Source organism: Entelurus aequoreus, linkage group LG11 (assembly GCF_033978785.1).
Source record: "Entelurus aequoreus isolate RoL-2023_Sb linkage group LG11, RoL_Eaeq_v1.1, whole genome shotgun sequence".
Classification (NCBI taxonomy): domain Eukaryota; kingdom Metazoa; phylum Chordata; class Actinopteri; order Syngnathiformes; family Syngnathidae; genus Entelurus; species Entelurus aequoreus.
In genome coordinates, this window is record NC_084741.1 from 62350600 (window position 1) to 62376367 (window position 25768).

A 25768-nucleotide genomic window follows, 5' to 3' on the forward strand; every position below is an offset into this window, starting at 1 on the left:
ATTTCAATTTCTTACACACACTTATTACATATGTTGGTCAGAAGGGGAGCGCTTCACATTTTTACACACACTTATTTCATATGTTGACCAGAGGGGGAGCACTTTTAAAACTGACAGTCAATTTGAAAAATCCCTCCTTTTTGGGACCACCCTAATTTGGATAGATTTCACCACCAGGGGTGTAAATGAGACATTAGGTGCAATGGTTTTCCGTATTGGGACCATGATTTATGTCCTAACTCACATGGAAGGTACTTTTCCTTGTTGATGGGAATAAGCAGTGGAACATGGATAGATGGATGTCTCAAGAAGGGTAGAAATACAAGAGCACACACACACACACAGGAAACTGACCAACACCAAGACGCTGAGAAGGCTTCAGTTTTCAAGAAAATGGGTTTATTTACATCACATTAGCATTGTCCAGCATCGGCTCCCTGAAAACCGACAAAATCATCAATGAGTATATACATCAAGCATTATGTTTGAGAGGAAGTGGAGTGTGCGCCTTACCGCTCGAAAGCGTCCTGTGCAGAGGTAGGGTGAGCCTAAAACAAAAGGGTGAGCTTAGGTTCAAGCTGCTGCCTTTATGGCCCAGGCTGATCAGAACCCAGGTGTCCTCCATTGGTGATTAGACACAGCAGTCATCATCTCCAGCTGATTGAGGAGGAAGGCAGGTAGGTACCACCCCTCAACCACTCTGCCGAAGACCACACCTCTGCTGGGCTTAACCTGGGCACACCTCTTACCTCTGATGGGACGCTGGTCAGCCCGGCCCCATAGAGACACTCCACGTGTGTGTACGTGTGTGTGTGCGTGTGTGTGTGCGTGTGTGTATATATATATAATTGGTTGGCTACTGGTCCACTCCTCTTGCCCGAGTCTGCTACTTCAGCTGACCTGCGACCTTAATAAGAACAAGCATATGGAACATGGATGGATGGATGTTCCATTGTCAACATGTTAAGCATATTTAGCTTGTTCAATAATCACTGCTACCTTGCAAGGACCCAGGATACATGTGCAAAGTTCCAGGGAGCATTTGATCAGTTAGAACATAATAGTGAACTCCCTTTAGGTCTTCTTAATAATCTTTTTTAGTACTTTGCACCATCGTGCAGAGTGCTGGTAAATTCACTGTCATCATTTTACATTTGTTAATTAAAGTACCAGTACAGTGGAAAAAACAAGCTGACTTTATATGCTTCATTGTGTTTCACCGTATCCATTAAACCATGTCCAATCGTATTTATAATCCGCAAAGTATGTACAAACATTGTTTAAACATCACAAAATGCCACAAATTCAGTAAGCCAGTTTGAATAACAAACCTAAAACCGTAATTCCTCCTCCACCAAATTTCATACTCTGCACAAAGCAGTCTGAAATTTACCGTTCTCCTGGCAACCTGCAAACCCAGACTTATCCATCAAATTGCCAGATAGAAAAGCGTGATTCATCACTCCAGAGAGCGCGTCTCCACTGCTCTAGAGTCCAGTGGCGACGTGCTTTACCAGTAGAGTGGAAAAAAACCAAGTTGACTTTATATGCTCAATTGTGTTTCACTATAGCCAATAAACCATTTCCAATTGTATTTGTAATCCACAAAGTATGTAAAAACATTGTTTAAACATCACAAAATGCCACAAATTCAGTAAGCCATTTTGAATATTCCGCTCTGAATACCTTCGGCTATTTTCAGATATTGATGTCACATTAGCAGCACTCTGACCATAGTATCAGATCAGTCATACTGGAAATATGCCAAAATTAGAAAGAGATATGCTGTCTATCATTCACAATCCTTATGTAAAACATGAACACATTCTTTTACTTTTTTATGCATTCTAAGTCGTAAAATAAATACATAAAAAGTCAATGGTGGCTCTCTATTTTGCCCACAAAACCCTCTAAATAACAATCCGAAATCTGCCAACAAAACTCTTTAGACATATCGTGACCTGAATATCTACCAAATATTAGCAATGTTGTTATAGTAAGCGCTAACGCAGACAAACTATTTTTTTAATGGCAGGTTGATAACACACAGTAAAGTAGTCCTCTGCTGCTATTACTGTGAGCAGGCAGCGATGTCCTGCTGCTCCTGCATCATCGCGTCTCTCCTCATCAAAAGTTATTCTAGATTATAAATAATGCCTCTCATCTGGATATTAGGAAGATTTAGCCATAAATCTAAAATTTGTTCATCTGTGACATTCAATTCTCACCCGGAGATGGAGACAAACACACACAACCAAAGATAGTGTCTGCAGGAAGACTTCCTTGTTAACCCTTTGTGTGCTTCATGATTAATTCTTCATCTAAACAGGAAGATATGGACATCCTATCAGTCATCGCAGTGAGAGCAGACATTGTACAGTAAGTTATCTTTTTATATTTTTTTGTAGTTTGTATGTCTTGTTTAGCATTAGCAATACTGCTACATGATGCTTAGGGTTTCACTAAAGCTGGATATGTTTAGCAGAACTTCTAAAACTTGTTGCTCATCCTCCTTATATTCAGGATCAATAATAAAAGGTTTTGGATCATAATTTGTCCCAAAGTGATCGTTGTTGGCTCTCACAAAGTCTGCATAATTTGCAAATGATGTTTGTGGGGAAGGGATCTCTTGATCCTACCTCTACGTCACACGACTGGATTCTTAATTACCTCACAGAATGGGTTGGGAATCTCCGTGACATTGTTACAATTTTGATCTTATCTATTTATTCGCAAACTTTATAAGTCGTTCGATGTCATACATCAGATACAGATGATAATAGCTTCAATAGAGAGGTAACTTGTTTTTCCACTCCACTGGTACTTTTTAATGTATAGATCTGTTTTACCACTATATACTGCACCATAATTTTTCAGTGGGGTTTTGTTAGGCGCTAGCATGCCAACTGTTAGCAATTGTGCATTCACATACCTGCTACTTTAGATTTTTCATCCTTTCTGCAAATATGTTTTTTCTCACAGATCTCATTCTTCTTATGTAGATAATTTATAAATATGGGATAATGAAGCATAAAATGGACAGCATATATCACGGCCTACTTGTACAACATAAGAAGAGTGTGAAGACTGCTTGCCTCATATTATGGTGGAGGAATACTTGTACAATATAAAGTAATAGTGATTCTCCAACTGTGGTACATGGACTCCATCTAGTGGTGCGCCAAAGATTCATTAGTACAGCGTTTTATTTTCCTATATATTCAAACACAATGTTACTGTCCAAACTATGTATGTTACAGTGGCCAAATATTATTATATACTTGTTGAATAAAACCTCTGTTTTGTTTTTAATGAATACTTAGGCCTACTACGCCAGTGTATTTTAATGTTGGTCATTATGGTGGTACTTGGAGAGCCAAGAGTTTTCTGAGGGGGTACTTGCCAAAAAAAGTTTGAGAACCACTGGTATAGAGTATGTATCGTAAATGTTTGATCTTGACCCTGCGAAATGTGTAAGTTTACTTCCTAAAAAAAAAAGAACAGGCCAGAATTTGTATGGTACATTTATTGTTACAAAGAGGGACATAATTTAAAACACAATTCAGATTACTACCATTGCAACCTTAGCATGTTGGATTGTCACTTTCACATTAACAATTCCTAATTTTCCAAAATTTTAAAATGTCCCATGAAACCTTTTCCATATAGTGTTTCTGTTCAATGAATTTACGTCTATAGCATTTTAGCTCAGGATCAAATCACCAGCATAGTTTCAACAGAAACGGCATTTTCTAGTTGTTAGTGTGTTTTGTCAAGCCCGTTTTGTTCCTCATGTTTACATAACCATTAATGTACTTTATATTTTTTGTTCAGAATTAAGATAACTTAGAAAGCACAAAGATGAGCAATATGATTTTAGAAACATACAGTAGAACATTATTTTCCAATGCAGCTATGAATGGCACCATCTCCATTTAAATAAATCAGAAGCCACTTGGAGATGATTTATTTTGGTTTTATAAATGTCACCTATGCATTATTGATGGTTAAATAAGAATACAGCATCACCTTTAAGTCAAGAACCACAGGTAACTCATGCAAACTGTGTCCTTTAAGTTTTTTCGTCCGCTTAGCTCTTCTATGAGAGGATGTGAAAGTGAAAAAGATGGCCAATATCCTAATACCACAAATTAACATATATAAGACCACCTTGACTGCCCCTTTTTCAACATAAAATATTTAGGACAAAATGAAGGACCAGATTAATCTTTTTTTTCTAAACACGTTTTCAATATTGGTTATAAAAATAGAAAATTTTTCAGCAAATTGACAATATTTTGATGATGTCCGCTGGGTGGGTGGAAACATCTCTAAAATATACTTTCAAAGAGTTTTACAGCAAATTACAACGGGAAGACAACCTTTTGACTTTGCATTTCAGTGTGATTCCAAGTTTAAATGATTGAATTAAAATCCAACAATGATCTTTTAGGAAATAGCCTAATGTTCCTTTGAATACAGTGGATTTTTGCAGACTTTAAAAAAAGCAACCTTCCAGTCTGTCTAGATTGCTTGTATAGGGAAACATTAAAAATGTTTAATTGTGTTTCATTCCACATGGAAGTACATGTTTTCCTCTCTGAATTAAAAAAAAAAAGTTGTACTTTGGTGCTTGAAAACTGTATTAATATAATTAAAACTGCATTAGCGTTATGAAAATGCTAGCAAACCTGACTACTCTCTCTCAGTTTACATAATTGACAAAAAGGAGAACTTAAAATGTAAATTAGATAAAAAATAAGAGTATGAGGTGCTTTTTTTCCAGTGGTTAAAAAAAACAAAAAAAACATGTAGGCTTTTGCAACATTTCTATATCTTGTAACCGATACATGGCAATACAAACATTAATAATTTGCAATGCTTTCATTGACCTTGTTTTAAACAGCCAATGTTTCATTTTGTGAGGTAAGTTGCTTTATAAATGGTGTTAGCATACTGCTTTCTAGCTTTTTAGAGTTACGAGTTGAAATTGTGCTCCCCAACCCACCACCGTGATAATATAAACCTATACTATGTGTCCTCTACACCAGACATGCCCGTGCCCTTAATCCGTTCCAAAAAAATAGTTAACAGAAGTGAGACGTGTTTTAACAACAAACAAAAAAGAAGGAGCCGTTTTGCAGAGAGATGGACAACAATTATGGTTAAGGTGGTCTCACAATTAGTTGTCATGATGAAGAGGAGTTGGGATAATGACAACTCGCTAAAAAAGACAAATGGGGTTTAGCTCATTCTTTGGGTTCTTCTGTATCCTCAGTCTGGTTTTCAGTGGTCCACAACTGTAAACAAAGAGCCATACGACATCCATATTAATGAACATGATTTTCATTAAAACATGTAAATGCTCAACTTTAGCAGTATTTAACAAATTACTTTTAAAAAAACCGAATCGTAATGAGTTACCAGGAAATGTCATTACTGCTTCTTGTTTGGCAATTGTGAACAATGGCGACTGCATCCAGAAGGTTGATTTAGATATCAGTGCATCACACGCTATAGAGTACCCTAAATTTATATTCCCTTTATATAGGAGTAATATGACTCAAGTAAAAGTAGTCATCCAAATCATTACTTCAGATTAAATGGGTATTTAGTGGAAAAACTACTCAAGTACTGAGTGAATAACTTATTTAAAAACATTTTTTTAAATGGCAATTGCACTACAACCATAGTTTGTGTGCCTGTAAGAGGAGACCCCCCTTCCACAGCGTGTACTACAACACATTTTACAGTCACTTATGATGTTATAATCTACAACAGAGGTGTCAAACTCCTTTTAGCTCAGGGGCTACATGGAGGAAATTATTTTCCCACCTGGGCCGGACTGGTAAAATCATGACATAACTTAAAAATAAAGACAACTTCAGATTATTTTCTTTGTTTTACTTTGGTCAAAAATAGAACAAGTATATTCTGAAAATGTACAAATTACAAATAATCCTCTTGCAAAACACTAAGTTAGTTGAAAATTCTGAGGAAAAAAAATTGTGCAGCTTCAAAAATATTGTGAAGAACACAATGAACAGACTTGGTCTCAGTGTATTTACAAAGCCATTACACTTTAAGCACTTCCTGTTTAGCATTCTCATGGTGATAGTTCACCATTAAAAAAGTGTTTGGAAACGCAACCGAGTGTTGACTCAAACCGCCGCATTGGTGACATCAACAACTGCCAAAACACATTCATTTATCATTATCAAAATAATACAATCACAATATAAACAAAACAATTAACAAAATGACACCACAGCCGAAAATCAAAGTAACATACCTACAAACTTAAGTAATGTAAACATGGTAGATTTGAGCATAAAATTAAACAGAACAAACAACAAATGTGTCGACACACATTTCTACAATGGCATTCAATGTGCGCATCATGCATTCAACCAATTGCGAGCGCTGCATAGAACTCCAACTACAAAGATGATGGTCATGTTGACTCAAGTCTTTGCATCTTACAGTCTCGTTTTTTTTATTCGTGAACCGATAATTTACCATGAACGAAGGTATTGTGCGTTGTTACTGCATGAGTCTGCCGCCATCTGCTGCCAGCCCCAACAGGAGCAGATGATTGTTTGCACCTGCGCCAATTGGAGTAGGGGCAGCCAATCCAGAGGGTGTTTAAAGTCAGCTGACACGCCATCTTTAATTAGTGTCATGTGTGATGTGGGTCGGGCCGGATATGGTCTGTACGTTTGACACCCCTGGTCTACAACTTACCACTACATGTTTTGGCTAATTGGAAGTCGAATTCTTGTAAACTGAAAGGTGAACATGTCTACTAACACAGATAATGGCGTACAATGTAACTGTTCTTTTTCCTAGTTTGTAATAAATATTAAAGAGTTGTGCTGCCTCGGCTGAGGTCATGTCACTTTTTACAGTTTGTAAATTGAGAGCGGTCATGTGACTGTCAGGCTCTGTATGATTGGTGAAATAAAGACAATGTCACTGCTTACGTTGGGTTGGTGAAACAGAGCCATGTGACTGTGTACCGCTGGAAGAGGTCTCTCTAACAAGCCAAATGAATACGTCTTTACAAGCTGTAATTAATATATTATCCATCCATCCATTTTCTACCACTTATCCCTGTCGGGGTCGCTGGAGCCTGTCACAGTTACACTTTTATCAAGAAATATAATGATGATATGAAAACATGTAGCGGAATGAAACTCAATGTAACAAAGTAAAAATGTAGTGTTTCTTCTTTAGAAAAATAAGCACAAAAAGTATTTTGCTTTAAAATGACTCTGATAAATACAACTTACCCAAAAAGTTACTTAATCACCTCTTTTTGTGTATTTGGGATCTCTGTAACTCCCGAAAATTAGAATTCAAGCCATGGAGGCATGATGGAGATGTTTTTAAAACACTTTTGCCTATTTCCAAACAAGTCGTTCGAAATTTAAAACGATTGTGATGTATTTTGCCTTATTTACATCCGTGGATATCTTCGTATATAGTGAAGGTTTACCCAAAGAGCTTTGCGCAAGTCCGCCATTTTAGTCCGACGCTGTGGTCAAAAAGTTCCTTCTTTTTCCTCCATCTTGTTGTGGGGCTATATATGCACATGCATCCTCTGCTATTGCCATTTCTAATACAAAGTAGTGTATAGTTCTAACTTATATCGGTCAGTAGACTCTATATGGAAACGCTAAAACTTAAACTTAGCTGATGGGCAGAAGACGCAGTTGAAGTGGAGGCCAATAATAAGGTAAATTAGACCGCCCACAAAACGGTGCATCCTGAAGAAACAGTCAGAAAGTGGCTCAAAGATGGCCTGTAAAAAAACAATCTATGCAATATTTTGGTCAAGGACCCACCATTACATGTCGTCTAGACCACAAGGAAGTGTTTTAAATGTAGAAAAAAAATAATAATATGGACACTTATATGAAACGGAGTAAAGTTAGCACATTACTACCCACCTCTAATAATATCGCGCCACATTTGATTATCTGTAAAAGTACTTTGCTGGAAAACTCATAACTGGAAAGTTACGGCATTGGTAACATGGTTATTTTTTAACGCTGTTACTCCCAACACTTCTTATTAGTAAAACATTTTTTAAATTTTTTTTTAGTTCAGTGAACAAAAGGAGTTTTATCCAAAAATTTTAATTTCATCTTAAAATTTAGTCCACCAACATGAATACAATGTTGGATGAACACGTTAACACAAATGTAAAAAATAATAATAGGAGTTGTGTAATGTATTGTGTAATGTATGGTGAACTTACTGACAAGTTGTCTCTCAGTAGCTGCATGATAAGTGTACTATCTTTGTACGAATCTTCACTCAGCGAGTCAAGCTCGGCAATGGCATCATCGAAAGCCTGCAAAATTCAATTATAGTAATTATAAAGAATCTGACTTTGAATTCCTCTGCAACGCATCAGTAGCTCTCCAATGAGTGCGTTGGAGGTCAGCATGTTTCTCTCACATACAACGCCCTTAAAGTACCAGTAGAATAGAAAAACCTGTTGACTTTATATGATTAATTGTGTTTCACTGTATCCATTAAACCATATCCAATTTTTTTTACAATCTGCAAAGAATGGGAAAGTACCGCCCAAACATCACAAAATGCCACATTTTCAGACAGCCATTTTGAATATTTATATATTATATATTTTTAGTTTGTATTTCTTGTTTAGCACTTAGCAATACTGCTGCATGATGCAATAGTGTTTTGCTAAAGTTGAATCTGTTTCGCAAAGCTTCTAAAAGTGGTTGCTTACCTCTTTATATTCAGGCAAAAAATAAGGGTATGGATCATAATTGTTCCCAAAGTAATCACTGTTGGCTCTCACAAAGTCTGCATGATTAGCATTGTTGATAGTGAAGGGATCTGCGGTTCCCACCTCTTCGTGACTGGCTAGCTCATTATCTCTCAAAATGGCTCATATCTATTTACTCGCAAACATTGTAAGTCTTTGGTGTTATAAATCATACATATGATAATAGTTTCAATATTGAGGCAACTTGTTCCCCCCCCCCATTCTACTAGTACCTTAAGGTTAAATTTTTAGCAGTAGGCCAAGAGAGAAGTCCTTGTATTCATGTTAAAACAATGAAGACAGTCTGAATTAAATTAAAAAATTATAGTATACAATACTAAGCAGCAATAATATATATTTGTCAGCAGTACTTACAGTTTTAGCTAGATTGCAGGCCTCTGTTGGGGAGTTGCGGATTTCATAGTAAAATACCGAGAAATTAAGTGCAAGTCCAAGGCGGATTGGGTGGGTGCTCGGCAAACTCTCTTTGCAGACGTCAAAGGCGCTTTGGTAGGCAGTTTTAGAGTTGTTGATGATTTCTAAAGATAGATAACAAAACATTTTGTTAAATCAAAACATTGTAGTTCATTGCATTCAGTTTATCAGAACACATTTGACCAAAGGAATTGGGACCATATCACAGCTGCTATTCAGTAAAGGTTGGGGTCTAGGGTTAGGTACATTATATCTTACAGCTAAGAATTTAATTTGTAAATGATCCATTACAAATGTTTACAAGCAAAATATGACGTGATTGCCACACTCCTGAACACATTGACAAATGGAAATCCGGACACAAGATTCACTACTAATTTATAAATTTGATGTTAGTTGTACAAAGCTCTCCTTGTGTACAAGTATTTTCATGTTCTTGTGCCAAAGTACATCTCTGACAGGTTATAGACATAAGAAGCACCTGGAGCTTCTGCTGGTGCCTAGAGTCAGGACCAAACATGGTGAAGTGAAATGAATTATATTTTATGTTTTTTTTAGAGACTCAAAGTGCTTTACATAGTGAAACCCTAAATCTACATCTTTAAGCTACATTTAAACCAGTGTGGGTGGCACTGGGAGCAGGTGGGTAAAGTGTCTTGCACAAGGGCACAACGGCAGAGACTAGGATGGTGGAAGCAGGGATCAAATCAGGAACCCTCAAGTTGATTTTAATTGTAATCATAATTGTTTTTGTTTTGATTGTATTTTGATTGTATTTTGTAAATTTTCGTTTGAAATATGATTTTTTATTTTCATTTTGCACTCTTAATTTTCGTACGAATTGTGCTCTATAAATAAACTTGTCTTTAGTTAGTTCAACCAGTCGTAACTTTCTATTTGGTTAGCACAAATCAAATCTACAGGTACAGTTTGCCAACTCCACCTTTGAGTCTTGCTCATCTCCTGTAGTGAACAAACTATAACTAATGTATGCACAGATGAGATGTATCAAAATATTACTTTGCATCACTTTTTGGCAACCAAAAATATATTAATTTAATTAATACATCCCTACCGCAGCGGGAATACATTTTTGGCAGCCCCCCCTTAAATATTTTTCTGCAGCCAGTTTGAGAACTACGGTCTTATTAAAGCCAAGAATGAATCTTAAAAATACAATACAACATTAACGCCACACTCCTTAACACACTGATAAATGGAAATTAGGACACAACATTAATAACAAATTTATGAATGGGATGTGATGATGATCCATAAACAGATACAATTCTAAGACTAAAACATTATCATTGAAGCATAAGAAACACAAAACATGCAAAAAAGTGGGGTTCTAAGTGTGTATTTATTTTAGTTATTTAAAAAAAATAATTTGGTCAAAAGATTTCAGTGTGTGTTTAAGTACTTTTTGAGCACATTCAACAATACCACAATAAACCATGATCATTTTGGTCACAATAACCATGATATGAAATTTTCATTTTTTTACAGTCCTAAACTCCTTTACATACCTTCCTTCTCTGTTCCTGTTGCCACTTCAGCTAGGTAGCGGTAGTAGTCCCCTTTCATTTTCAAATAGAAGACTTTGCTCTCATGCGCTGTGGTTTTTGGAATGAGATGGGTGTCCAAAAGACCCTGGAGAGTTAAGAGATTTGAAGTTGAACAAAGACATCACAGGTTTTTAAATCAACATGATTACGTGTTCAGATAAAAATACAAGTCATAATAGCTTGTATGAATTATTGTAGTTATCTTATCAAAAAGGATCCCCCCCAGTTTTTCAGCACCAAATAAGACGACTCTTCATGAGTTAAGCCTGGGCCAAAGCACAGATGCTACAGCAAGTGCCATACTCAAATGATATGCATCAAATGCTCTGGTGAAATTTTTGCTACACCAACAGCACTTTGGGACAAGCGTGATCTGATCAAAACACTGAAAATCTCATTTACTATTACACTTCTGTTTCTTTTTAGGTCCAGCCTTCTTGCATTAACCACCATTATTTGTCGATCATAACTCGTCACAAAAACATTGGCAAGCCCATGTCCATCATTACAACTGGAGAAAGATATGTGTCATTTGTTGTGCAGATAACATAAATTCTGTGATTATGACGACAAAACAGTCTTACTGTATGGAGTTTGTTCTACTTGCAATCTGTGCAGGATGTGAAAAACGGACATCGTAATGGATTAATTAGTACATTTTGTGGCCCATCTGCATTAAACAAACCTCACAGATATACATTTTACTGTAGTGTTGTCTGCCTCTTTCCAGTGCATGTAAAAGTTTGAGCCGAGCACGTTGTACAATTCATCATGTAAACCTTTGCGTTTATTAACTTATAAATTCTAACTAGAGATGTCCGATAATGGCTTTTTTGCCAATATCCGATATTGTCCAACTCTTAATTACCGATTCCGATATCAACCGATACCGATACATACAGTCGTGGAATTAACACATTATTATGCCTAATTTTGTTGTGATGCCTCGCTGGATGCATTAAACAATGTAACACGGTTTTCCAAAATAAATCAACTCAAGTTATGGAAAAAAATGCCAACATGGCACTGCCATATTTATTATTAAAAAGTCAGAAAGTGCATTATTTTTTTTAACATGCCTCAAAACAGCAGCTTGGAATTTGGGACATGCTCTCACTGAGAGAGCATGAGGAGGTTGAGGTGGGCGGGGTATATTGTAGCGTCCCGGAAGAGTTAGTGCTGCAAGGGGTTCTGGGTATTTGTTCTGTTGTGTTTATGTTGTGTTACGGTGCGGATGTTCTCCCGAAATGTGTTTGTCATTCTTGTTTGGTGTGGGTTCACAGTGTGACGCATATTTGTAACAGTGTTAAAGTTGTTTATACGGCCACACTCAGTGTGACCTGTATGGCTGTTGACCAAGTATGCCTTGCATTCACTTGTGTGTGTGAAAAGTCGTAGATATCATGTGACTAGGCCGGCACGCAAAGGCAGTGCCTTTAAGGTTAATTGGTGCTCTTTACTTCTCCCTACGTCCGTGTACACAGCGGCATTTTAAAAAGTCATAAATTTTACTTTTTGAAACCGATACCGATAATTTTGAAACAGATACCGATAAATTCCGATATTACATTTTAAAGCATTTATCGGCAGATAATATCGGCAGTCCGATATTATCGGACATCCCTAATCCTAACTGTTCACTTCATATACACTTTTTGAAACTTGACTTTGGCCCCAATTTCAGTTGAAGAAAGTATTCCCATTTTTGTTTTTACACGTATATGCTGATATCACATCAATCATATCACCTTCTCTGAAAGCATGTATCAGTATCAGGCTTGTGCAAAATTACAAACTGAATGGACAGCCTCCCCCAAATCCCAATGCAATTTCATGAATTTTAATTGAGGGTTGCAAACAGGAAGTAGAATTACAATTCAAATTCAAGTCACATTGTGTTTTTACCTTTTAAATTATTCAACTTCTTGAAAGTATGTTAGAGATGTGTTGATTGATAGGCCACCAATCAGCATCAGACAATTTTTGAGAAAAAGTAGGTTGTTGCAATTGCCGAATAATGCCGACAAACGCCAATCCCATCTGGCTGTCACGTTTTTGATTCATAGTCTGCTGACTGACAAGCGGCTACCAGCTAATTGTTTATATCCATACACCAAATTTAGCTGCTCCCCTAAGCAAATAATAATCACCTCAATTACGGAAAATAAATTGCATTTATTCATAAGTATTATCAAGTAGCATTATCACTGGAGGACAAGGCTAAACATCTTACACACAGAGCAAGCCAAGAGCAGATATGCTAAAAGCTAAGCTAGTTTCAAACCAGGGGTTTTTAACCCTTTTGACTTCGGGGCCCAAATTTTCCAATACAAGAGGGGCCCACTCAAATATTAACTTTGAATTAGAAATCTTACTTTTGATTTTAGTTGTATTCATTAATTTTATTTATTTAACACACACATCTTAGACTTAGGTCAGGCTAATTAGAAAAATAAGTCTGAAAAATAAATTAAACTACATTAATGATGAATACGTTTAACTGTCAAACAAATTAAAGTGAAAATGAAAATACAGCCTCACAATTTTTGCGTTTAAAAACTTCTATGACATAAAAGCTAGGCTTCTTCTGTTTGTTTGATGTTGTCATTACTGCCACGAGTGGTGGAACAGTGTATTACAACTGAGTACCTGCTACAGCCCATACTGATACGGATGATAGCTGAGAAATAGATATTTGTGCTCGTGGCCCAACAATGGGCCCCGGCCCTAAGGTTAACACAACAACACAACACCAATAAATAAGTGCTTAGTAACCTTCAGGAAGTGTTGGTGGAACCACATTACATCAGAAATCAGTTATTAACAGGTAAAAAACAAGTAGATTATTGAGAGATACAGAGAGGATGATACAACAACATCAGTTGGTACGTCAGCATTGTGACAGTCGGCACACAACATGTAAGAGGAGAACTGATTGATCCGTAAATTGGTGGTGTTGATACCAAGGGTAATAATTTTGGTATTGATCAATACTGAAGTATTTAGTTTTTTTTTAAATCTTTGTTTTTTGTTAATGTTTTATACATTGCCCTAATCAAAGGACAACTTTGAAAGCAAAAACCAAAGTATTTAAATGAGTGGTAGGTAGTAGTTTTTGTTTAGTGATCGTGTACTACTGACTTTGCTTTCCTCTAACAATTCTATGTAATAAAAGAGAATATGGAACTACTTTAAATGTTGTGTTGATATTGTTAAAATGTCAATAGCGCTCACCATAAATAAATAGAAACATTTACAGTTTAATACATGTGATCGACTGATCGCACTAATGGATGATCGGAATCGGCAACACAGACCCTGATTGAAACATCCCTAAAGTGCCTACGTCTCAAAATGATTTTGAGGAGTACAGTAAAACAATTTGACCAGATTATACATTTTACACTAACTTAAAACATTTGCCGCACCAAACCTCTAACAAGTTAAATAACAACAAATAAATATTATATAGCAATAAATCTCACCAGCACATCCTGGCAGATGTCTTTCAGCTCCGTTTCAATTTTCTCCCGGTAAGCTTTGGCCAAGGCCTGCTTTTTGTCTTTGTCTCCCATTCCCTCAATGCTGGACAAAATACGCCAAGAGGACCGGCGAGCCCCGACTACATTCTTGTAGGCCACGGAAAGCAGGTTACGCTGATCATTGTCCAGTTCTTTCTCTTCAAGCTCTGCCACAGACTTCATTGCTTTGGCCATGTCATCATAGCGCTCGATTTGCTCAGCCAGCTTGGCCTTTTTGAGCAGGTTTTCAATGGATTCCACACTCATGGCTCCTCACTGGAAAAAAGTGTGATGAAAACATTAACAAAATGGATTAATAGCAGTTCCACAACAGGTAAATGCAACTTAGAAAATAGATTTCCAAAACATGTCATATTCATAGAATGGAGAACTGGGGGTGGGATTAAATAAGTTATCTTCTTCCCACTGCCTTTCAGGCAAAACTGGACAATCATGTTTACATAATGTACATTACCTTTTGCACTATATTAATTTATATTATTATATGTTGTCAACTTTGTACTTTTTTTTATGTCATTGTCTGAAATAAATAAATGAAAAAAACAAAAATGAAAAAATTACTGGGCAATCATATCATCAAGCAACAGTACATTCGGAAAGTATTCACAACGCTTCACCTAGTGGTGAACAACAACTTACCCTGAGATCGGTAAGTTGTGAGTTCAAACGCCGGCCGAGTCATACCAAATACTATAACAATGGGACCCATTACCTCCCTGCTTGGCACTCAGCTTCAAGGGTTGGAATTGGGGGTTAAATCACCAAAAATGATTCCCGGGCAGCCACCGCTGCTGCTCACTGCTCCCCTCACCTCCCATAGGGTGATCAAGGGTGATGGGTCAAATGCAGAGAATAATTTCGCCACACCTAGTGTGTGTGTGTGACAATCATTTTCCACATTTTGTTATGTTACAGGCTTATTCCAAATGGAAATAATTACGTTTTTGTTTTCACAATTCTGCAGACAATATCCCATAATGACAAATGGGATTTTTTTTTAAATTTAGCAAATTTATAACAAATAACCCCCCCAAAATGTACATGTACATAAGTATTCACAGCCTTTGCTCAATACTTTGTTGATGCACATTTGGCACCACTCACATTAAAGGCCTACTGAAATGAATTTTTTTTATTTAAACGGGAAAGGCAGATCCATTCTATGTGTCAGACTTGATCATTTCGCGATATTGCCATATTTTTGCTGAAAGGATTTAGTAGAGAAAATCGACGATAAAGTTCGCAACTTTTGCTCGCTGATAAAAAAAGCCTTGCCTGTACCGGAAGTAGCGTGACGTCACAGGAGCTAGTATTCCTCACAATTCCCCGTTGTTTACAATGGAGCGAGAGATTCGGAGCGACAAAGCGACGATTACCCCATTAATTTGAGCGAGGATGAAAGATTCTTAGATGAGGAACGTTACAGTGAAGGACTCGAGAGGCAGTGATGGACGTATCTTTTTTCGCTCTGACCGTAACTTAGGTACAAGCTGGCTCATTGGATTCCTCACTCTCTCCTTTTTCTATTGTGGATCACGGATTTGTATTTTAAACCACCTCGGATACTATATCCTCTTGAAAATGAGAGTCGAGCACGCGATATGGACATTTAAAGTCACTTTTATCTCCACGACAATACATCGGTGACACACTTAGCTACTGAGCTAACGTGATAGCATCGTTCTCAAATGAAGATAGAAACAAAAGAAATAAACCCCTGACTGGAAGGATAGACAGAAGATCAACAATACTATTAAACCATGTACATGTAACTACACGGTTAAAAATTCTCAGCCTGGTAAGGCTTAACAATGCTGTTGCTAACGACGCTAAGGCTAATTTAGCAACTTAGCAACCGGACCTCACAGAACTATGATAAAAACACTAGCGCTCCACCTACGCCAGCCAGCCCTCATCTTTCCATCAACAGCCATGCTCACCTGCGTTCCAGCGATCGACGGCGCGACGAAGGACTTCATTCGTGGGTTTGGCGGCAAGCATCGGCTAGGCGTAGTAAGTAGTCCTTGTTGTGTTGCTGTAAGTATTGTACTTAGCCGCTAATACACCGATCGATCCCACCTACAACGTTCTTCTTTGCAGCCTCCATTGTTCATTAAACAAATTGCAAAAGATTCACCAACACAGATGTCCAGAATACTGTGGAATTTTGTCCAAGAAAACAAGAGGTTTTTGTATCGGGTCGAAGGGGTACAACCACTTCCGTGGATTTTGTGACGTCACGCGCATAAATCATATCCAAAGGAGTTTTTCAACCGGAAGTGTGGCGGGAATTTTAAAATTGCACTTTATAAGTTAACCTGGCCGTATTGGCATGTGTTTCAATGTTAAGATTTCATCATTGATATATAAACTATCAGACTGCGTGGTCGGTAGTAGTGGGTTTCAGTAGGCCTTTAAGTCTTTTCGAATACAATGCTATATGCTTGGCAAACCTATCTTTGGGTAGTTTCCCTCATTCCTCTTTGCAGCACCTCTCAAGCTTCACCAGGTTGGATGGGAAGCGTTGGTTTTCATCCAGAATATTTCTGTACATCGCTGCATTCATCTTTCCTTTTATTTTGACTAGTCTCCCAGTTCCTGCCGCTGAAAAACATCCCCACAGCATGATGCTGCCACCACCATGCTTTACCGTAGGAATGGTTTTGGCCTGGTGACGAGCGGTGCCTGGTTTCCTCCAAACATGACGCTTGCCATTTACGCCACAGACTTCAATGTTTGTCTCATCAGACCAGACAATTTTGGTTTTCATGATTTGAAAGTCTTTCAGGTGCATTTTGTTTTTTTTGCTAAGAAATGGTTTCCGTTTGGACACTATACCATACAGGCCTGTTTGATGGATTGCTGCAGAGATGGTAGTCCTTCTGGAAGGTTCTCCTCTCTCCACAGAGGAATGCTGTAGCTCTGACAGAGTGACCATTGGATTCTTGGTCACATCCCTGACTAGACTAAGATGAATGCAACAATGTATAGACACTTCCCGGATGAAAACTACCGCTTCCCATCCAACCTGATGAAGCTTGAGAGGGGCTGCAAAGAGGAATGAGGGAAACTGCCCAAAGATAGGTGTGCCAAGCTTGTGGCATTGTACAAACCCCGTTTCCATATGAGTTGTAAAATTGTGTTAGATGTAAATATAAACGGAATACAATGATTTGCAAATCCTTTTCAACCCATATTCGATTGAATGCACTACAAAGACAAGATATTTGATACTCATAAACTTTTTTTTTTTTTTTTGCAAATAATAATTAACTTAGAATTTCATGGCTGCAACACGTGCCAAAGTAGTTGGGAAAGGGCATGTTCACCACTGTGTTACATGGCCTTTCCTTTTAACAACACTCAGAAAACGTTTGGAAACTGAGGAGACACATTGTTTAAGCTTCTCAGGTGGAATTCTTTCCCATTCTTGCTTGATGTACAGCTTAAGTTGTTCAACAGCCCTGGGGTCTCCGTTGTGGTATTTTAGGCTTCATAATTCGCCACACATTTTCAATGGGAGACAGGTCTGGACTACAGGCAGGCCAGTCTAGTACCCGCACTCTTACTATGAAGCCACGTTGATGTAACACGTGGCTTGGCATTGTCTTGCTGAAATAAGCAGGGGTGTCCATGGTAACGTTGCTTGGATGGCAACATATGTTGCTCCAAAACCTGTATGTACCTTTCAGCATTAATGGTGCCTTCACAGATGTGTAAGTTACCCATGTCTTGGACACTAATACACCCCCATACCATCATAGATGCTGGCTTTTCAACTTTGCGCCTATAACAATCCGGATGTTTCTTTTCCTCTTTGGTCCGGGGGACACTACGTCCACAGTTTCCAAAAACAATATAAAATGTGGACTCGTCAGACCACAGAACAGTTTTCCACTTTGTATCAGTCCATCTTAGACAGGGGTCTCAAACTCAATTTACCTGGGGGCCACTGGATGCAGAAACTGGGTGAGGCTGGTCCGCAAGAAAAGATTTCTTAAAAAAATCTAACATGCACTTTTTAATGAATTCACCTTCTTTGAATGGCTTTCCCACCCTAGCAACCATCTCACTCACCATGTAGCTAGCTTTGACTGCTGCATCGCTCTTTTCTTGACAAAATCTTGTTGCCTCAGTAGACTGGTTTTAAAATTTGCAACCCGGTTCACTCTCTCGTCTCCCTAGTATTTTGCATACTCCTGAGCATGTATAGTTGTATAATGACGTTTCAAATTGTATTCCTTGTGCACCGCAACTTTCTCTGTATCAACTAGAGAAAAGAGCTATAAGGATTATTCATAAAGTTGATTACTTAGAGCACACTAACATAATATTTATTAATTCGGGTTTATTGAAATTACAGGAGCTAGTAAAGTTACAGACATTATGTGTCATGTCCAAGGCTAAAAGTAAAACATTACCAGCAAATTTACAAAAAATGTTTGTCATCACTTCTGAGAATGAAGAGCATAGAAGAAAAGGTCATTTCCAACATCAGTATTCAAGGACAACTTTAAAACAAATGTGTATATCAGTGGTTGGGGGTTAAACTGTGGAATTCTCTTTACAATGAGATAAAAGACTGTAAAAATATATTCCAATTGAAAAAAATATATTAAGACAGAACAATAAGATCATATGGACAGCCATAAGTGTTTACATTTTGCTTTATATTTATTATTTTACTTATTTTTTGCCTGGTTTTGTATCATCCTGTGAGGTGTATTTTACTTTTTTTTTGTTCGGTTTGTACATCATGAAGTTTTGCACTTGTGTTTTTTTGTGTGTTTTTTGTTTGTTTTCATTATATTTGGATGTATTTGTTGGTTTATATGATATCCATTAAGTAAGACTATGTATTATGTTGAAGGGGGCAGAAAAATATAAGATTTTTCTTCATCCTGCTCCTTCTCAGGCATTGGTGTGTAAATGTATAATTGAATAATTGAGGTATAATTGTCTATAGATCAAAGATGCACATCAATGAAGGCGATAAATACAAATGAAATGAAATAAGACACGTCGGGGTGACCCCTGTGCTCAACAAAGAAATATTGCATCAAAAATCGTCTCTGTCTGGAGCCAACGGGGGGCGGCTCGCCGTGGAGTTTACAGTTACGGTAGAACAATTAGCCCCGAACGGGCTAACATCACCACTAACGCGGAGTGCTTTGGAAGCTACTGGAGCGCTCGTCTTCCCCGCCCGGACTGTTTACAACGGGGGCGGGAGCGAGCAGGCGGGCGAGCGAGGGAGGCAGGGAGGGAGGAAGAGCGTGTGCTGTGGAAAAGCGGCAAAATGTTTCTCTGCTTGCATCACGCAAGTGACGTCAATGCATACTTGCCAACCTTGAGACCTCCGAATTCGGGAGATGGGGGGCAGGGGGGGTTGAGGTGTGTGTGGGGGGTTGAGGGTAGCGGGGGTGTTTTTGTAGCCCGGAAGAGTTAGGGCTGCATAGGATTCTGGGTATTTGTTCTGTTGTGTTTATGTTGTGTTACGGTGCGGATGTTCTCCCGAAATGTGTATGTCATTCTTGTTTGGTGTGGGTTCACAGTGTGGCGCATATTTGTAACAGTGTTAAAAAATAAATAAAATAAAATATGACCACCCTCAGTGTGACATGTATGGCTGTTCCTCAAGTATGTCTTGCAATAACTTGCGTGTGTCTGCAGAAGCCTCATACAACATGTGTCTGGGCCGGCATGCTGTTAGTATGGAGAAAAAGATGATGCGGTGACATTTTCTAGAGGACACTAAAGGCAGTGCCATCACGGCATGCCCTCGATATTGGCGAGAGCCTTATATCGCACCATGATTGGTAAATTCTTTCAGCTCAAGCATTCCTTCAGCTCCGCACACGACGCTGTCAAGCGCCATTCATAAATTCCTTCAGCTCCGCACACGACGCTGTCAAGCGGCATTCATTTAAAACTCGCGGGCCGCACTAACATTAAACTTTCATATTAAGGTGGGCGCCGCAAAATAACGTCTCCCGCGGGCCAATTGCGGCCCGCGGGCCGCGTGTTTGAGACCCCTGATCTTAAATGAGCTCAGGCCCAGCGAAGCCGACGGCGTTTCTGGGTGTTGTTGATAAACGGTTTTCACCTTGCATAGGAGAGTTTTAACTTGCACTTGCAGATGTAGCGACCAACTGTAGTTACTGACAGTGGGTTTCTGAAGTCTTCCTGAGCCCATGTGGTGATATCCTTTACACACTGATGTCACTTAATGATGCAGTACAGCCTGAGGGATTGAATGTCACGGGCTTAGCTGCTTACGTGCAGTGATTTCTCCAGATTCTCTGAACCCTTTGATGATATTACGGACCGTAGATGGTGAAATCCCTAAATTCTTTGCAATAGCTGGTTGAAAAAGTTTTTTCTTAAACTGTTCAACAATTTGCTCACGCATTTGTTGACAAAGTGGTGACCCTCGCCCCATCCTTGTTTGTGAATGACTGAGCATTTCATGGAATCTACTTTTATACCCAATCATGGCACCCACCTGTTCCCAATTTGCCTGTTCACCTGTGAGATGTTCCAAATAAGTGTTTGATGAGCATTCCTCAACTTTATCAGTATTTATTGCCACCTTTCCCAACTTCTTTGTCACGTGTTGCTGGCATCAAATTCTAAAGTTAATAATTATCTGCAAAAAATGTTTTTTTATCAGTTTGAACATCAAATATGTTGTCTTTGTAACATATTCAACTGAATATGGGTTGAAAATGATTTGCAAATCATTGTATTCCGTTTATATTTACATCTAACACAATTTCCCAACTCTTGGAAAAGGGGTTTGTATTCAAAAATACTTGAGGCTGTAATTGCTGCCTAATGTGCATCAACAAAGTATTGAGCAAAGGCTGTGAATCCTTATCTACATTGATTTTTACTTATTTATTTTTATTTGTAATAAATCTAATCATTATTGTCACATTGTCATTATGGGGTATTGTCTGTAGCATCTTGAGGACAAAAATGAATGTAATCCATCCATCCACCTTTCCATCTATTTTCCGCCGCTTATCCGAGTCTGAGTCGCAGGGGTAGCGGTCTAAGCAGGGATGCCCAGACTTCCCTGATACCAGCTACCTCCTCTTGTTCCACTGGGGGGACACCAAGGCGTTCCCTGACAGCTATGAGACATAGTCCCGCCAGCGTGTCCTTGGTCTGCCCCAAGGCCTCCTCCCAGCTGGAAATGCCCAAAAACACCTCACCAGGGAGGCGTACAGGAAGCATCCATAGTAGATGTCCTAGCCACCACAGCTGGCTCCTCTTGACGTGAAGAAGCGACAGCTTTACTCTGAGCGTCTCTCAGATGAACGAGCCCCTCACTGACGGATTAATTTATTCAATTTTGGAATAAGGCTGTAACATAACAAAATGTGGAAAAAGTGAAGCGCTGTGAATACTTCCTGGATGCACTGTTAGTAGTACCACATAAATAGGGCTGGGCGGTATAACTGTATTACGAGTTATACCGGTAAGGTTTAAAAAGAGATATGTATTTGAAACAATACTTCCATACCGAGATATATCTTTTGATGCTGTCCTGGATAGTTGCTTCCGCCGTTTATCCGCGCTTTATTGACATTCTTCACTTGGACTTTCAGTCCACTATGCAGAAATCACATGGTGTCAACACCCGCCGTGGGCCTCCAATGCTTTGCTTTATTTGTGTAGAGCACAAAGCATTCACACAAGATTCTCAAAGCAGTCGGATTCTCCTTGTATGTACCAGATCTAAGTCCGCTGCTAGGCGGCGGCGCCAGCCGAGGAGACCTGTCGGGGAGACCGACAGACACCGTAGCTGAGGAAGGGTCTGGTGCGCGTCCGGAGTCGCTACTGCAGACTGCCGACACCCCGCCACATTCTTCTTCGTGCACAGCAGACGTGCCCACACCATAGCTCTGGCGGCCGGCGACTCCTCCGGGCGCGACATGCGCCCAGCCCTGCTTTGCACCGCAGCCCGACCAACCCAGACCTTAGAGGCAATCCTTGTCCCGAAGTCACCTGCCTTGTTCTAACATGAGTTGTTGAGTTTGAACTAAACACTTTGCACGTTTTGTTTAAAATACAAATGTATATTGCCCTTCGGCCTAAATGTACTGCGATATCAGTTTTGGTCCATATCGTCCAGCCCTACTTGTTAAAAATACATAATTGTTTAAGAAGTAGGCAATGTCTTCCCAGAGCTCAACAAGAAAATAGTTAAAAACCTCCTTTAGACGGAGTAAAAAAATAAATCTTTGTTTGGTTATTTGTTTAAAACAATCTGTCAGTGGACTCTTCTTTACACAGTCAGCATTTTTGGAGCCAATCACAGATTACAGAGTTTAAATAAACCAATCTAATCACAGTTAAGGAGAACATGTCCACTTAAATGCTTGTTTGCAAGAGCTGTGAATCTTTGGGCACCACACGATTTGATTCTTGGGGGTATTTATTCCATTCAGAATCGATTCTCGATTCAAAACGATTCTCAATTCAAAATCAATACTTTTTAAAAAAACATTTGGTGCCAGTTCAATGATTAACTGCATTTCTCCATAAAATAACAACTCTGGTACATTTCCATAATACCTAAAGGAAAACTGGTTTTGGTTAAAAGGATGCTACCTAAACATTTAATAAAGTCAAATACAAATAAGGCAACAGAAGAAATACCCCACACTTCTCTTTTCTAAAGTAAAACTGTTCAAAAAATATGGGCATCTACATCAACAATATGATTTATCTGAGTGGCTGGACAGGACAGAATAAAATAAATAAATACATTTTAAAAATAAAAATAAAGAGTTGTGATTTTTTTTCATCGATTAAGAATCGTTACAAATAAATTGCAATTCATTCAAAAATAGATTTTTGTGACACACCGATTTACGGTTTTTACTATTTTCTGGTTTGAGTATCAACAGAAGCATTTTAACTAGGGATGTGCTGATCGATCGGCCACTGATCAGCATCGGACGACTTTCGTAAAAAAAGTACATGATCGCCCTTGCCAATTAATGCCTTAACACCGATCACCAAAGAAGATCCCCTCTGGCTGAAACTATTTATTTCTAGTCCCCAGGCAGACAAGCGAGCAGCTAATTATGTATCTCTATACACAGTAGAGCCTCTAAGCCAATAATAATCACCTCTATTACGACAAATAAACAGCATTTTTTTGTATTTTAAGTATCATTATCAATTATCATCACTGGAGGACGAGGCCAAACATGTGACTCAAAGAACTAGTTAGTCAATAGTACTCACCATGAAAAAACAGACAGTTTATAAATGCGATCGGGATAGGCGTTATCGGCTGGTCTCACTGATGGATGATCGTATTGGCAGCATAAAACCCTGATCGAAACATCCCTATTCTTAACATTTTTTGTTTTTCATCCGAACTGAGATTCAAGGGTTCAAATTTGAATGATTGGATAAAATAATCAAAACATTGTTACCCCAATATGCATTCATTACAGTGGTGTACCATGGTTTATTTATGCCCGACTAATTGTTTGATTAATATTTTAGCCCCGATTATCGTATACCATTTCGTTATTGTACGGCTAACAAATTATTCGGTTGGCTCGCATATCATTTGGTGACCTCGAGTGCTCAAAAAATCCCATGCGATGCGTTAGTCTCTGTGCGTTCTTTTATAGAGGACGCCTGCAAAATAAGCCACCACGCACCAAAGGAAGTTGCAAGTGCCGAGTGCCAAAACTTAGATAAAAAAGGTGAGAAACAATTACATTCAAGAAGGAACTCGTAGCAAGGTATGAAGGTGGATTCCGCGTGGCCCTTCCCCCGTACTCGCTCCACTCCCCTACCAAGGAAATGCTATGTTATCCATTTTATTCATCATTTACCTGTGATTCACATTGTTTTATGCATTTAAAATACAATCATTCGCTATACCATGTGTTTTGGGTGAATATTTTTGGGTGTCTGAAGTGGATGAATTGGATACACTGTAATGTACTGTACTGTATATTATTTCTTGTGATGAAAATTGGTTCGGTTTTAATACAAATTAGGTTTTTGTTGAACCTTTTTGGAACAAATCACTAACAAAAACCAAGGGATCACCGTATTTTATAGGAAGGATGTGCTGAACGATCGGCCACCGATCAGTACCGGAAGATTTTCGTGAAAAAGTATGTGATCGCTATTGTTTTTGATGCCGATCACAAACATTGATCCCCTCGGGCTGACACTGTATTTAATTTTAGTCTTGCGCAGTTAATTATGTGTCTCAATACAAAGTGTGGGGCCCCTCCCCTAAGCTAATAATAACTTACTCTATTACGGCAAAAATGTGTATTTCTTACCATTTTATATATCATTATTAAGTAACATTATCACTGGAGTACAAGGCTAAACATGTTACACACTGACAGCAAGCCAGAACTAGGCATGCTAATAGCTAAGCTAACTGCTAAGCGAGCTTGATACAACACCAAAAAAAAGTAAAGTAAAGTTTAAGAATTGTAGATTGAACCATGTTACATTAGTTGTTAACAGGAAGTTGCCAAATAATTGAATTTTAAAAGTAATAAGAGTCTAGAGAGAGGATAATATAACAACATCTGTTGGTGTGTCAGCATTGTCAGTCAGTACACGGCACGAAAGAGGAAGGCGGATCAATGAAACCATAAATTGGTGGTGTCCAAACCAATGGTAGCGTCAGTATATGATCAATACTTGAGTGATTAGGTTGACATTTTATTTTTCTCAAAATATTTGTTTTTATGTTTACAAACTCAGGGATTCCCTGGACACAGGAGGAATTCAAGGGCAAAATTCAAATGATTTAAATAAGAATTAGATCATTATTTTAAACAAAAGCAAAAATGAACTGACTAGAAATAGGCGATATGGCCTAATATCTATATTGCGATGCATATTGCAGCCTCCAACAAAAACGATATTCGTCACATATATTATTTGGTATAAATAATATAAAAATGTCAAACTAGGTTACAAAGGCTACTATTTTAGCTGCCGACATTATGCAGAAACATTTTAAGTCATCTCCAGTTGTAATATTTTGTCAAAATCATTATTAATCTACTTGCTAAGTCTCTAGTAATATCTGGTTACTTTCTCTTGTAAGATGGTTCTAGCTACACTTCTGTTAAAATTTAATGAGCATTCATTCTTCTGCCGTTTGATAACCTACATTAGTTTTGGGCGATACTACAAATGTGTGTATCGATCCAATACCAAGTAGTTACAGGACACTATTAGTCATATGAATACAGATACTTCAAATTTTCAAGGTCATTGAATGATTCCATTTTTGATCACAATTTTGAAGAGACAAAACACAGGATGGCAGTTTAACAATATCAATTAAATATTTAAAGTATTTCTTACTCTAGGCTCTGATTTAAATAAATCATTTGGATTTTGCCCGTAAA

At 38.2% G+C, this 25768-nt stretch overlaps 1 protein-coding gene across 2 annotated transcripts in view; it reads right to left on the reverse strand.

The window, feature by feature from the left end:
- Nucleotides 1-3511: 3511 nt before the first annotated feature.
- The window catches only part of LOC133660329 (14-3-3-like protein), a 56263-nt gene continuing 34006 nt past the window's right edge, over nucleotides 3512-25768 (reverse strand). For both annotated transcript variants that reach the window (XM_062063735.1, XM_062063734.1), the window contains exons 2-6: nucleotides 14292-14603; nucleotides 10768-10891; nucleotides 9179-9342; nucleotides 8264-8359; nucleotides 3512-5300 (exon numbers count right to left, since the gene is read on the reverse strand). In XM_062063735.1, coding sequence (XP_061919719.1) covers nucleotides 5250-5300; nucleotides 8264-8359; nucleotides 9179-9342; nucleotides 10768-10891; nucleotides 14292-14594 — 738 coding nt within the window. In that variant the 5' untranslated portion in view covers nucleotides 14595-14603 and the 3' untranslated portion in view covers nucleotides 3512-5249. The remainder of the gene's footprint in view (nucleotides 5301-8263; nucleotides 8360-9178; nucleotides 9343-10767; nucleotides 10892-14291; nucleotides 14604-25768) is intronic.